The 13,111-nt window shown below is 33.6% G+C and overlaps 1 protein-coding gene across 1 annotated transcript; it reads left to right on the top strand.

Annotated features, from left to right (window-relative positions):
* The first annotated feature begins 563 nt into the window (after nt 1–563).
* ABCG25 (ATP-binding cassette family G25) lies at nt 564–7,321 on the top strand. Its single transcript, XM_047306720.2, has 3 exons — nt 564–787; nt 944–1,793; nt 5,943–7,321. The coding sequence occupies exons 1-3, from the start codon at nt 677–679 to the stop codon at nt 6,953–6,955; spliced, it is 1,974 nt and encodes a 657-aa protein (XP_047162676.1). The 5' UTR covers nt 564–676; the 3' UTR covers nt 6,956–7,321.
* Nucleotides 7,322–13,111: the final 5,790 nt, after the last annotated feature.

Genomic DNA, 13,111 nt, shown 5'->3' on the forward strand with positions numbered 1-13,111 from the left:
ATTATATTTTAAAATTGGTAAGATGGGTTCGTAATTTGAAAGCATGATGACAGTTTGTGACGAAAACCAGAAAAAAAATGGCAGAGGATAAGGGGATGTTAGGTTGAGTAATTGTAGTAAGAATGTGAAGAAGAAGATGGATAGATGTGTTGGGTATGTGATGGTGGTGGCAGGTGTTCCAACTACCTTATTATTTCCCGATGAAGATCGAAAAAAATCCTGAACAACTCATGAATACGCCTCCTGTTGCCAAGGCAATGGGTAACAACAGCAGCTGCAGTGTCTGCTCCTACCATACCAGTACGTTTTTCAAGTTCTGAGCAGTATTTAAGATTCTGAAACACCTAATATTTCTTTTTGCATTTAAAAAAGAAAAAAAAAAGGGAAGAGATAAAAGAAGAAAAAAGTATGAGGAAGAGAAAGTGGACCATTCCACGAAACATTGCACCATGCCAAACGATGTATATGATCGCCACGTATCAATTCGAAATTGGTAGTTCTACTTTAACGTGGCAGTGCCATGGGTTCTGATCCCTCCATAAATACCCCTTGTATTCCTATCCCTTCTTCCTCTCACTTCATTCATTCACTCCTAACACACTTCTCTTCATCTTTTTTCAACTTTCCAAAACTTCAGAGAGACAAAGGAAAACCCATCAAAGTAACAAAAACCATAATGCCATCACCAACCCCAAATGGAGACTCCAATCTCCCTCCCAATCACACCCCTCAACAATCCCGTGATATCCCTCCTTTTTTCTCTTCTTCTTATCCCATCACCCTTAAGGTATTTATCATTACATTATTGCTACCCATAATAACTATACGTATTAATCTTCCTTTCACTCACTAGTCATCACTTTGACTGTTCCTTTTTCCTCCTTTTGTGGAAAAAATTTAATACCTATTTATTGTCATGAGTTAATGTTTTCATGCAACGCAGTTCATGGACGTCGAATACCGCTTGAAGATAGAGGACAAAAAAAAGACCGGAGGGACCATCAAGACCTTCTTCACGCCCTCCGAATCATCGCCATCTCATCAAGGATCAAGCCCAGCCGTGCCGCAGGAGCGAGTTATTTTAAAAGGCGTCACGGGAATAGTACACCCCGGGGAGATCTTAGCGGTACTAGGCCCATCGGGAAGCGGAAAATCGACGCTCCTAAACGCGCTCGCAGGGAGGCTCCATGGGAACGGCCTCGCCGGAACAATCCTGGCCAACTCCAGCAAACTCAACAAATCGGTTCTTCGGAGAACCGGCTTCGTTACACAGGACGACATCCTCTACCCGCATCTCACGGTTCGGGAGACGCTGGTGTTCTGCGCTATGCTGCGCCTCCCTCGCGCGCTTCCGCGCGCGGCGAAGGTTGCGGCGGCGGAGTCGACCATCGCGGAGCTGGGGCTGAGGAAGTGCGAGCACACGATAATAGGAAACAGCTTCATCCGCGGCGTCTCCGGCGGGGAGCGGAAGCGCGTGAGCATCGCGCACGAGATGCTGGTGGACCCCTCGCTGCTGATCCTGGACGAGCCCACCTCCGGTCTGGACTCGACGGCGGCGCACCGCCTCGTGGTGACGCTTGGGTCACTGGCGAAGAAGGGCAAAAGTGTAATCACATCGGTGCACCAACCTTCCAGCCGTGTGTACCAGATGTTCGATAAAGTTGTGTTGCTTTCTGAAGGACAGTGTTTGTACTTCGGCAAAGGAAGCGACGCCATGCGGTACTTTCAGTCGGTTGGTTTCGCGCCGTCATTTCCGATGAATCCGGCGGATTTTCTACTCGATCTCGCAAACGGTACGTCACAGTTTCAATCGTTTCTATTTCTTAACGAATTACAGTTTAACTTGTTACAACTGCTTGTGGTGTGTCGGTTTCAATTGTTTTTGCTGTGTGTGTTTTTGATTGGTGTGAATTATTAGTGGTGAGTGATGTTGGCTTCCAAGGAAGTGTTTTTGTGTGTGTTTGTGATTGAGGTTGATAAGTTGATATGATATGTATCTATCTTTCTAGTGGTTATTGTAAGACTTATGGTAATGTGTGTAGTGTGATGGTGTGGGGTAGAATGTTTGGTATATGGGCATGATGGGTGAGCGTGTGTTCGTAAAACGAATTAATGAACGTCATTCGGGGCTAAAGGGCAATAAGTTGAACAACAGTGGCGGACATCATGTTGTTATGTAACTCTCTGTTCCTTCTTGCTATGATTGCGTGATATTATGGTCCTCGACTCAACTCCTTTTCTCACCCATTTTGGCCCTTCTTCCTCATTAAAATCCATTTTTCTATTTAGTTAATACTATCTACATCCTGCTTTTATACACACTCACTTTCACTTGGTTTATGTTAAAATACAAATAAAATATTAACATTCGTTGATGTTTCTTACTATAAGTATTGAGAAAAATATATTAGGGTTCTATTTCTGAAATTAATACTCAGGGGATTCGAATAAGACTTATCAAACTACTTTTTCATTTCTTGCCGATCCCTTTTCCTTTGTTGGGTCTCTTTAGTGGAAATTTAATAGCGATCACTCTAATATTCGGATCACTCCTAGAAAGAAATAAGATGTAGTTAAAAAAATCTTGTAAATCACCTTTTTTATTTTAAATGAGTTGGCCATTCGAACTTTGGTAGTGGTGATGTCGTTTATTAGTGTAAAGAATATTTTGTAATAATAAAGATGATTTTTAAATTTATTATAACATAACATCTCTTATTATATAATTTCACTTTTCTTTCTGTTTTTCGCCCGTGTAATAATTTTTCATTTAATAAAGGTATATTTTAGGTATAAGCTAGGAGAGAAAGATAAAGATTTCTCTCTGAGTGGAACGAATCGATTAGATACGTAATGGGTTTTGATTTTGTATCAATATTGGGATGCTTTACATAAACAATTTGCTGATGCTTACCACGTGTCCTCTTTTTTTGGAACTGTATGTCGTTGGTCTACTTTTTCCTGCTTTAGTTTTCTCTTTTCAGGGACAACCTGATTTGACTCCTTATACTTCTAGTTTTCCCTCTCTTTTCTCAGTCCAAATTTTTTCATCCCTATAGGGCCAATACTGTTTCTTCTTGGCCAAACCAAATTTCTGCCATTGCCTCTTCCAACAAGGCATGCGATTTTCCCTCTCTAAAACTAGCAGTTTGATAAGTAAATTTTTCAATGTCTAGTTTCACCAGGCATTTTAGAATTAAGCTGGGCGTTTAAGATTTTAAATAATGAATTTTATAGGATGTGGAGGGAATTAGGGGCGTGTTGATAATGGAGTGGAAACAGGAAGGAGAAGAGGAAACAGGAGATGCATGATGGGAAATCAAGTGATTAGATAGATCACCTCAGAAGAGTGTCTTTTATGAAACAAAGAAAGTAGCTTGGAGTTTCCAATTCCCGATCAAATTCAGTATCGTGTCAATTTTCATGTGGGTCCAGATATATTCTAAATTTAGAAGAAAATAGCAGGATGCATATCATGAGCTCATGGACGTATGCAGTGTGGCCCTTTGTTACCATAACCATCAACCATATCCTTTCAATATAGGAACAAGTTGATCTGATATCCTTTAGAAAGAATAACATCAAAATCGACAATACTTTTGTTGTGATGTCCAAAATAGGCATTTGGGTTGAGTTTGTAAGAGGACAAAAAAATTATTAGAGTAGAAAGTAACATTTTCGTGCAGATATAATTCACAAAATCAGACTGTCTCCAAATTTAAACAGGATAATTTTGCATTTTTCTCTTTTCTTTTTCAACTAAACGTCTTTGTTTTTAGTTCCTTTTGTCAAGTTCAAACGTAGCAGAGATTGTTATGCAATTGGTTTCACAAGATATGAAGTAAGTATAAGCCCCTCAATAATTTTCAACTTTTAGCGTCTGTTGAAGGACAGGTGTAATTGGATGAGTGTAATAGTCTTTGAAAACGGCATGCCATGTGGACTAAAGTTATTTGTGGGCTGTCAAAAGAGAACGTGCATATGGCATAAAGTTGGAAATACTTAGGTAGTGGACCGGAGTCTTTGAGTTGTAGATAATTGGCCTTTTTATTGGTGCTTCTGTTTGCTTCTTTTAGTATGGCTAGATTTTGGTTGGTGATATCACTAACCACAATCTATTATTTATTATTTCATAAATTAGTAGCTCTGTGGTAAGTGCTCTTTGACTAGGTATTTTTATCTAATATGGAGTTCAACACCTTTGGCACTAAAGTATTGTTATAGGATATGTGCCTCTCTTAACCTTTTTCGTTGATTCTTGGGACCATGATGATAATGTCGATATTAAGGTTCATGACGCCATTGATAGCGTGAGAAACCATCAACCGCTGTTAAAAGGAAAAATAATACAAAGAGCACCTGGGAAAGGTGGCACACTAAATCCCTGTCTACCCTTAAACAATTGTGATAAAATTCTCAAGTAATTTACCCCTCTCATAAACTTTAGGGGTATAAGAGGTATTAAATTGGGGTTTAGAGGATTTATCTTTACCAGTAGTATGTCATCTTGATATTTTGTATTGTTGCACGTTTACTCCCCTAATGTTTTAATCAGTGCCCTTGAGTTACTCGAGCATATGGTCTTGGGGCTGTTCCCTGTTCATCATTATATCTGGGAAAAAAACTTGACCTTCACTTCTTTGACAATGATCTGGCCAATTTTGCACTGATTCTCTTTTCCGTTCACTTTGTTTCTTTTTCTCTTTTCCTCCCACTTTTTTAGAATCTCTTGTCTTAGGATGTGTTAGAGAGATACACGTGTTGGGTAGCTTTACATCCATAAAAACATTTCTCCCGAAAAGTGAAGTCTGATGGCAGAAAGGTGTAATGAAATGAAAGTAAATAGCTACATTGATATTATGCAAATCAAAGTGGGAGCTGGTGGCCCAGTCAGCAGTGCCAGCACCAATCTTAGTGGAGACTCACCATAACACTAACATAAGTCAGCTTTTACGAGTCCCACTGCCCTATTTAAGCACGTTCATCCCTCTAATCAGCTCTTTTTGAATACTCAAGTACTTGTTCAATTAATTCAAACATATTTTCATTCACTTTATCCCTGGTTCCACCTATCCTATACTTTGTAGCTTCTTCTGCTTCACTATTTTTTTTATGCAATACGCAACGCTTTTTACAATATTTTCCCATAAGGCATCGCCTTGGTGCTGTGCATCTTCACTTTTACGGTAGTTTATTCCACTGTCGGTGGAGAAATTGTATTTCCATATATAAATTTTATTTCTAATATAATAAAATGTATAGCAACGAGACAGAAGAATGAGATAAGATGATTAATGTTATAGAAAAAAAATCCAAAAAAAATCATAAAATCTTATATAAATTTAATTATTATATGAATAATATAACTTATGTTCCTTTAGATAAGGACTTTTGGTTGAAGTCTTCAATCTCTCGTTTTATTGTGGATTATCCATTCCTACTTTGTCTGTGGTGGTATACTATACGCTTTTTCTTACTGAATTGGGAAGTTGAATAATATATAATTTTAGCCAACTAGCAATATGAAGCTTGTTCTGAAAAAACCCAAACTTATTTGTTGGAAATATATGTCTTTTAACAAAATTTGAAATTTGTTTGATATATACAGGATAACAATACTTTGATAACATTTTAACATCATTTGATTGCAAAATTACTTTATAATCAATAATAATAATCATAAACACCAACATGGACCAATCACATAATAACAAGTAGATAGTGTTAAAATGTTGTCAAACTATTATTATTTATATAAATATTATCACTAGACAATTACCGTGCTTTTATTTTTTTGGTTATTTTTCGCCTGTCCAGTTGGTTTATTCACATAATAGTTCTTATCTCCACAATTGGAATGCATAACGATAGAATGAACTTTATATAGTTTTACGAGTGGGGAATTCTACGATATTAATCAAGTTTACCCTTGAATCCTGCAGGTGTTAGCCACGTCGATGGTCAAAGTGAAAAAGATAGACCAAACATAAAACAAAACCTAATCCATTCATACAACACAATACTGGGTCCCAAGGTAAAAGCTGCCTGCATGGACACTGCTAGTATTCCTACAAAAAGCACAAATCCTTTGAGAAGCAGCTGTTCGAAAGAATGTAGACGTAGCAACAGGGTTAGCTTCTTTGATTGGTTTTACCAATTCAGTATCCTACTCCAGAGGAGCCTCAAAGAAAGAAAACACGAATCCTTCAACACTCTGAGAGTCTCTCAAGTTATTGCTGCAGCACTATTAGCTGGTTTAATGTGGTGGCATTCAGATTACAGGAACATTCAAGATAGGCTTGGCCTACTCTTCTTCATTTCCATCTTCTGGGGAGTCTTCCCGTCATTTAACTCAGTATTTGCATTCCCTCAAGAACGTGCCATCTTTATGAAAGAGCGAGCTTCTGGCATGTACAAATTGTCCTCCTATTTCATGGCTCGAATTGTTGGAGACCTGCCCATGGAGCTTATCCTTCCCACGATTTTCCTAGTTATTACATATTGGATGGGTGGATTAAAGCCAGATTTTTGGGCTTTTGTGTTGACTTTGTTGGTTGTGCTTGGATACGTGATGGTGTCACAGGGTCTTGGACTTGCTTTAGGTGCAGCAATAATGGATGCGAAACAGGCTTCCACAGTGGCAGCAGTGACAATGCTTGCATTTGTGTTGACCGGTGGATACTATGTCCATCAGGTGCCATCTTGCATGGCTTGGATCAAATATATATCCACAACCTTCTACTGTTATAGGCTGCTGACTAGAATCCAATATGAGGATGGCAAGAAGATATCTTATCTATTAGGCTGCGATCATGGTGATAAGGGTGGCTGCAGGTTTGTTGAAGAGGATGTGGTGGGGCAAATTGGCACTCTGGGCTGCATTGGGGTGCTGCTTTTCATGTTTGTGTTCTACAGATTATTGGCTTACCTTGCATTGAGGCGTATCAAGAGTTGAAAATTTCTGATTCGGTTCTTTTGGGAATGCTTGAATTAATGCAGAGAAGGATGGATCAATTTGTTGGCTCCTAGTGCAGCAGTGACCACTTTTACACTGGGCCGGTCTGGCTAGTTGATTCGTACTAACTGTAATATGAATGAGAGATTTTCTGTTGTAATTGTAAAGTTAGAGAATCATTAACAAGCAACATTGAAGTGAAAGAGAGAAAAGAAGTGTAATTGTAGATTTGGATTTCAAATCGCTCTCTCTAAGTTCATTCTGTATTCGGAATGTAAGGAAGAAATAAAGACATTTCTTCCTAATGGAATATATATATATATATATATATATATGTATAAATAATATAATCTTCAGGTTTTTTTACGGCTCCTAGCTCTTCTATTTCTTTTCATTGGAAATTGGTAATGGAAAGTATCAGAAACATTATTAATAGTCCAAAACACGTCCACCCACTATTCTCGGAATTTGGAAGCTTCCCAGCCTGTTGTTATGTAGCAGAGGGCTCGGAGTACAGAGTTGGGAGGAAGTCACTCACCATTCATTTCATAGTGTCATGCACAAATAAAATAAATTTAAATATATAAATTTACTATATATATGTTATATCATTTTTTAAAGATTAGTATGTGATTTTGCTACCAAGAAATAAATAATATATTGATATTGTAGTGTTTCGCAGTTATAAGTTTTAAACGAAAAGATGAGTCTATATTATCCATATCGTGCCTAAGTTTTGATTGTTAATACCCAACTCCTTCCAATAGGCCCGAAAAATTGATAAACAAAAGTTCAATTTCCCACCATTTACGACGTGTCTGCCGTGCACCAGCAGGTTTGGAACATTCAATAAATGTGATACAAATTATGTTGATCTTCCCCTGCATCACAATGTTCATCCCGTTGGATTAAGAATGTTTTTCTGTAACCACAATCTGGAGCATCTTCTTCATGGGTTTGTCATTGAAGAAAAGCTTTTTTTTATTCAAATGGGGAGTTCTTCTGGGAAATAGAACACTGTATAAAAACGAAAAACTCATTAATTCATTATCTTAAGATGTTGGGTAGGGAAGAGTCCTCCCCGTAAACTCCCTCCATAGACAAAAAGTCACTCTTATAGTATTTGTTGAATCTTTCGACCAAATATCCTTGTCACGATTGAGATAAATTTTCATGCTATCAAAGCTTTGAATTGGTCTATTTGCATACAACAGCTTTAAATTGGACTACTGTTAGTTTCATACAGCAGTACAAGTTGTTGGAAATGATGTTGCAATTTTCACCCATTCAACAATCCTATTCCAATTAAAGAAACTATTTATGACAGTTTTTAGAACTTCAAATTTTCAACAAAACTTTATGTTAATATTTTTCAATAACTAAAATTAATAAAATTAAAATTACTAATTTATATCTGATTTAGAAAACACACACATATACAACTTTTTCTTAAAATTATAATTTCAAAAATATATTTTAATAGTTTTAAATATAATTAAATATATATTAAGATTTAATTAGTAATTTCAAATTGACACCATGACTACAGAAAACATTGGCAACAACTAAAAATTTATCAATTCTACACTTCTAACAAGCTACATAAATCACATATGTGTTAGCAAAGCATGTGTTAATTTCATGATGATTCTACTTATATTAGGTTACTCACTTCATGATTTATCATCTTAATTTAATTTGATTTAAATATAAAGCATGAATATTTTTTAATATAATTGAAAAAATTTCTATTGAAAATTTGATTTTTTGTTCTTTTTAACAATAATAAATTATAGTGGTTTTTACATGTTTAAAAATAATTATTTTATACAATAATTAATACTACAAAAGAAATCATTTTTTAATATATTTTTTATTAATTTGTATGTAAATTTTGTATGAAAGGTATACCTTCATTTACATACTGGAAAAAAAAAAGGAAAGAAACTAATTTGTTGTTACGTACAAAAAAAAATCATATACAACGAGATTTTACCTATGTATGTATAATTTATATGTAATACATAATTTATATATGGATTTTAATCCTTATGTAATTATTTATAAATAATTCTGATAGTAGTGTAATTATGTTAGGCCTTTAGAAAAAAAATCATTTGAGATGGAATATGTTTAATAACAATTGATTATTAATTCAAAATGGTTTATATATTACACGAAAATATAATAATAAAAGTGTATTTCATATCTGTTTTGGTTGATTTGGTCCGATGGTCGGTCGTTCTTTTTTGCTCTGCTCTCTTTTGATCGTCTAATCCTCTCTGAGAATGTAATTCACTTCGATGAGTCGTTGAGCTGCAGAAGACACTGTGACGCTCAAGATATGTTTCATAGAGAGGTCTCTATTTCATTAGGATAGATCAAGATTATTTTACCTGGACATCAATTGTATATATTTATAGAGCTAGTGGCAGCCCAACACATTGATTAACCATTAACGCATTATATTTTTAGAACCAATAATCAATTATTAACACGGTATATTTGTAAAGCGTAAGGTAATGTAACTCATTAATACGTGCTAATATACCTGCTAACTACCCATAAATGATCATTAACTCTAATCAGTGTATATTTCGTATAGTACAATATCAATTAGTAATATCAAAACTCTTTTAAAAAAGATGTTCTCTCATTCTTGCATGCATTTCATACTTAAAAAAACAGAGAGAGAATTATTATTTCTCGAAAGAGATATTATGAGAGTATCATTCATTACACCTTGTTAGAAAAATAGAAGTACTTAAGATTCATGAGGAGAAAATCATCATGTTATAAGATTTTCATTGAATAATAATATGTCACATATTAAATGTTGAGCATGATAAAATTTAATGTATCTTGGAAAATCTCACGTTATCTAAGATAATAAAGGACTGAATGTTAGTCGCTATATAATGGACAATAAATTTATGATTTTAATTAGTTCAAGACACTTTGAGCTTGTGTTTGATTTTTTATATACTCTAATAATAGTGTTGTGAGATATAGTTAAATTTTTGCTCAAGAAATCGTGGAAGTACTTGGGATCAAAGAGTTTAAGAGTATTGTCTATGTTATACAAATTTTTATATATTGTTATTCTCTCATTATCTTTAGACAACGACTATGATTTTTCTCTGAATTTGGAGTTTTTATGTTATATTATGATGACTTTGTCTAACAAGTTAAATTCTTGGTTCATTTAGTTTCTTCTTCTTGTAGTATTATATGTTAGATATATTAAATATCTTATATCTTATCTTATATCTTCTATTTATATGTTATTATCGTTTTTTCTATCATGATTTTGTAAAATCATTCTTTTTATTATAAATACAATATCCTATGTGTATTTTTTACACAAGAGAGATTAATTTTATACCTAGTTTTTCATTATATTTAACATAGTATCAAAGCAATGAGTTTGAGCCTTAATTGGGTTGGCGAATTCAAAATATGTTGACACACTCATGGATCCTAATATCAAACTCTTACCAAATTAAGAGAGTCAATTTCAGATCTTGAGTAATATAGAAGATTAGTTGGAAAATTGAATTATGTTACTCATCCTGACATTTCTTTTGGAGTTAGTGTGGTGAGTCAATTTCTTAGTTTCTCATATGAAAATCATTGGAATACAATCATCTGCATATTAAAGTAGTGGATCTTCGGGAAAATGTTTGTTATGGGTTCCAATAACCATACAAGATTTGTTTGTTAATCAAATACTGTTTTGACAGGATCTCCTCTAATAGAATATCTACTTTCATATATTGTGTCTCTATTGGTGGTAGCTTGATATTTTAAAAGAGCAAAAAACAAAGTGTTATGTCAAGATCAAGTGGAGAAGCAAAATATAGAGCTATATGGCTTGTAAACTTGTTTTGCTTAAACAATTGCTTAAGAAGTTACAATTTGAAGATGTCATTTATGTGTAACAATCAAACTGCTATTCATATTAATTTTAATTTTGTCTTTCGTGACCAAACACATTGATTGTCAAGATTGTATCTGGAAACATAAAGATAATATTAGTTAACTCAAATGATCAGTTAATAGATATTTTCACTAAGTTTTTTCGGTGATCAATAATTGATTATATTTGTAATAAACTTGATACATATAATTTATATACAAGTTTGAGAAAATGGGTTAAATATATCATATATATTATATTTTATCTTTTATATTTGTTTATTTGTATTTATTTATTTTTATAATTTGATTATATCATTGAAACAATTCTAGTCATGCCTAATTCAGTAAAGGATATCAATCCTTTTACGAAAAGAAAACCAATAAAGTTTTTTTAAAAAAATTACAAATTTTAATAAAATTAGTTTTTTTTTCACTATTTATAACAAAATTTAATAATTAATATTTATTACTTCCATTCTTATATAAAAATGGAGCTTGTTGGGTCTATCGAGGAGATGTTCCCTGTCGCGTTACACAAACACTAATAGCATCTGAGTCAATTATGTAAGGGATTGACACCATTCTTTACTTAAAACCTTAAGACAATGGATTAATGAGTCTACTTTTTTATTTATATCCAACGTGGGACTTAAACTCACACTTGAATTCTAATATTTTACGATCGTATAAAATGTGTGATTATTACGGATTAATCAAAGGTTATAAAACCCACACGTACACGACCTGGACTCATTTTCAAATAAGAATAACGATGTATGAGCAAACTTTAATTACAAAAATAAATAAATAAATAATCTATTCACAATAATCGTTTTCATATCTTTTTATATTATCACGTCACTTACATTTCTTCTCTTCTATCATTTATCTCTTTCTTAATTTAGATAAAAACAACGTGCATGTCTATTCATCATTTTCCATCCATTTCTATATGTAATTATTTAAACAATTTAAGGAAGGTATGCATATAAAAAGAAATACAATTTCAAAACAAAATTAAAAAGTTGTGTAGAATTTTTGGAATCTTTGGGTAATTTATGGAAACTCGTCAATGAAAATTTTCCATATTATTTTGATAAAAAAATAAAATTGAAAGTCAAGATTTAACTAAGAAAAATCGTGTCTACTTGACCTATTTTATTAATTTGTTTTACTTCACAATCCAAAACAGCAACTCCAATATTGTGTAACAAAAATTTAAAATGGGAAAGGTATCCTCTGTCTGTTTTTGAGTTAGGTGATCAAATCAAAATATATTCAATTACCATAAGCAACCTGCCCGGAACTGAAAATTTACTATTTTGATAAGTACATGATCATCAAAGTCTTATATCTTAGTTTGGAGACAATCATAAAAAAATAAAAAAGATTTTATTATATATTCAGAAAACATTGAATTATTAAGAAAACATAAATGTGAACAAACTCCACCGTAAGTTTTATTCTATAAAAAAATAGTTTTGGTCGGAACAAGTGGGGAAAAACTTTACCCGATGATGTTGTTTTAGAGTGGCAGAAGAAATTGGAGGAGAGACAATCGTGACTTACTGAGAGAATGTTGAAAGTGAAAATCTGTAAGGGATGGGAGAAGGTGAGGTTTTAGAAATGGAAGTAAACAAAATGAGAGTGAAGGAGACATAGAAACATATGCTGTGTGCATTTATGGTTTGATATGTAGATTTTTTAGAAGAAATTGACGAGCTACTCTTCGAAACGAACACAGACAAGCGAATTGAATCAAACCTACACTGCACTCTGCAAATGCAATTCCTCATTTTTGGCCATCCATCCATGTGATTGCTTTCTAACCACTCTTTATGGTAACCTCCCTATTTAAAACATGCCTTTATCATCCCCATCTTTTCCACTTCTCCCCTCCATCAATGCTATGTCTTTTTTTTATCATTCTTCTTTTTCCTTCTCATCCCACAAACCACATTTTTCCACCAACCTCATTTAATATATAAATTACTTTTTTCTTTTCTAATCAGAGAAAAAAATCTTGTGTATCATCTTAAAAAGTTAATTAGTGGTAATAAAATGTAAAAATTGATCGTATCAGTAATGGTTATAGCCAGTACTGTTATCCAATATATTAAAGATTGTATACTTGAGTTATCAATATTGAAGTTTTATAATAGTTGTTTAAAAAGTATAGCTATATATATGATTTTCATTAGTTTAAGTTGAAGTGCATAAACAAAATAAAGTGGT

This window comes from Vigna umbellata, chromosome 8 (genome assembly GCF_029865625.1).
Source record: "Vigna umbellata cultivar VRB3 chromosome 8, Vumbellata_1.0, whole genome shotgun sequence".
Classification (NCBI taxonomy): Eukaryota; Viridiplantae; Streptophyta; class Magnoliopsida; order Fabales; family Fabaceae; genus Vigna; species Vigna umbellata.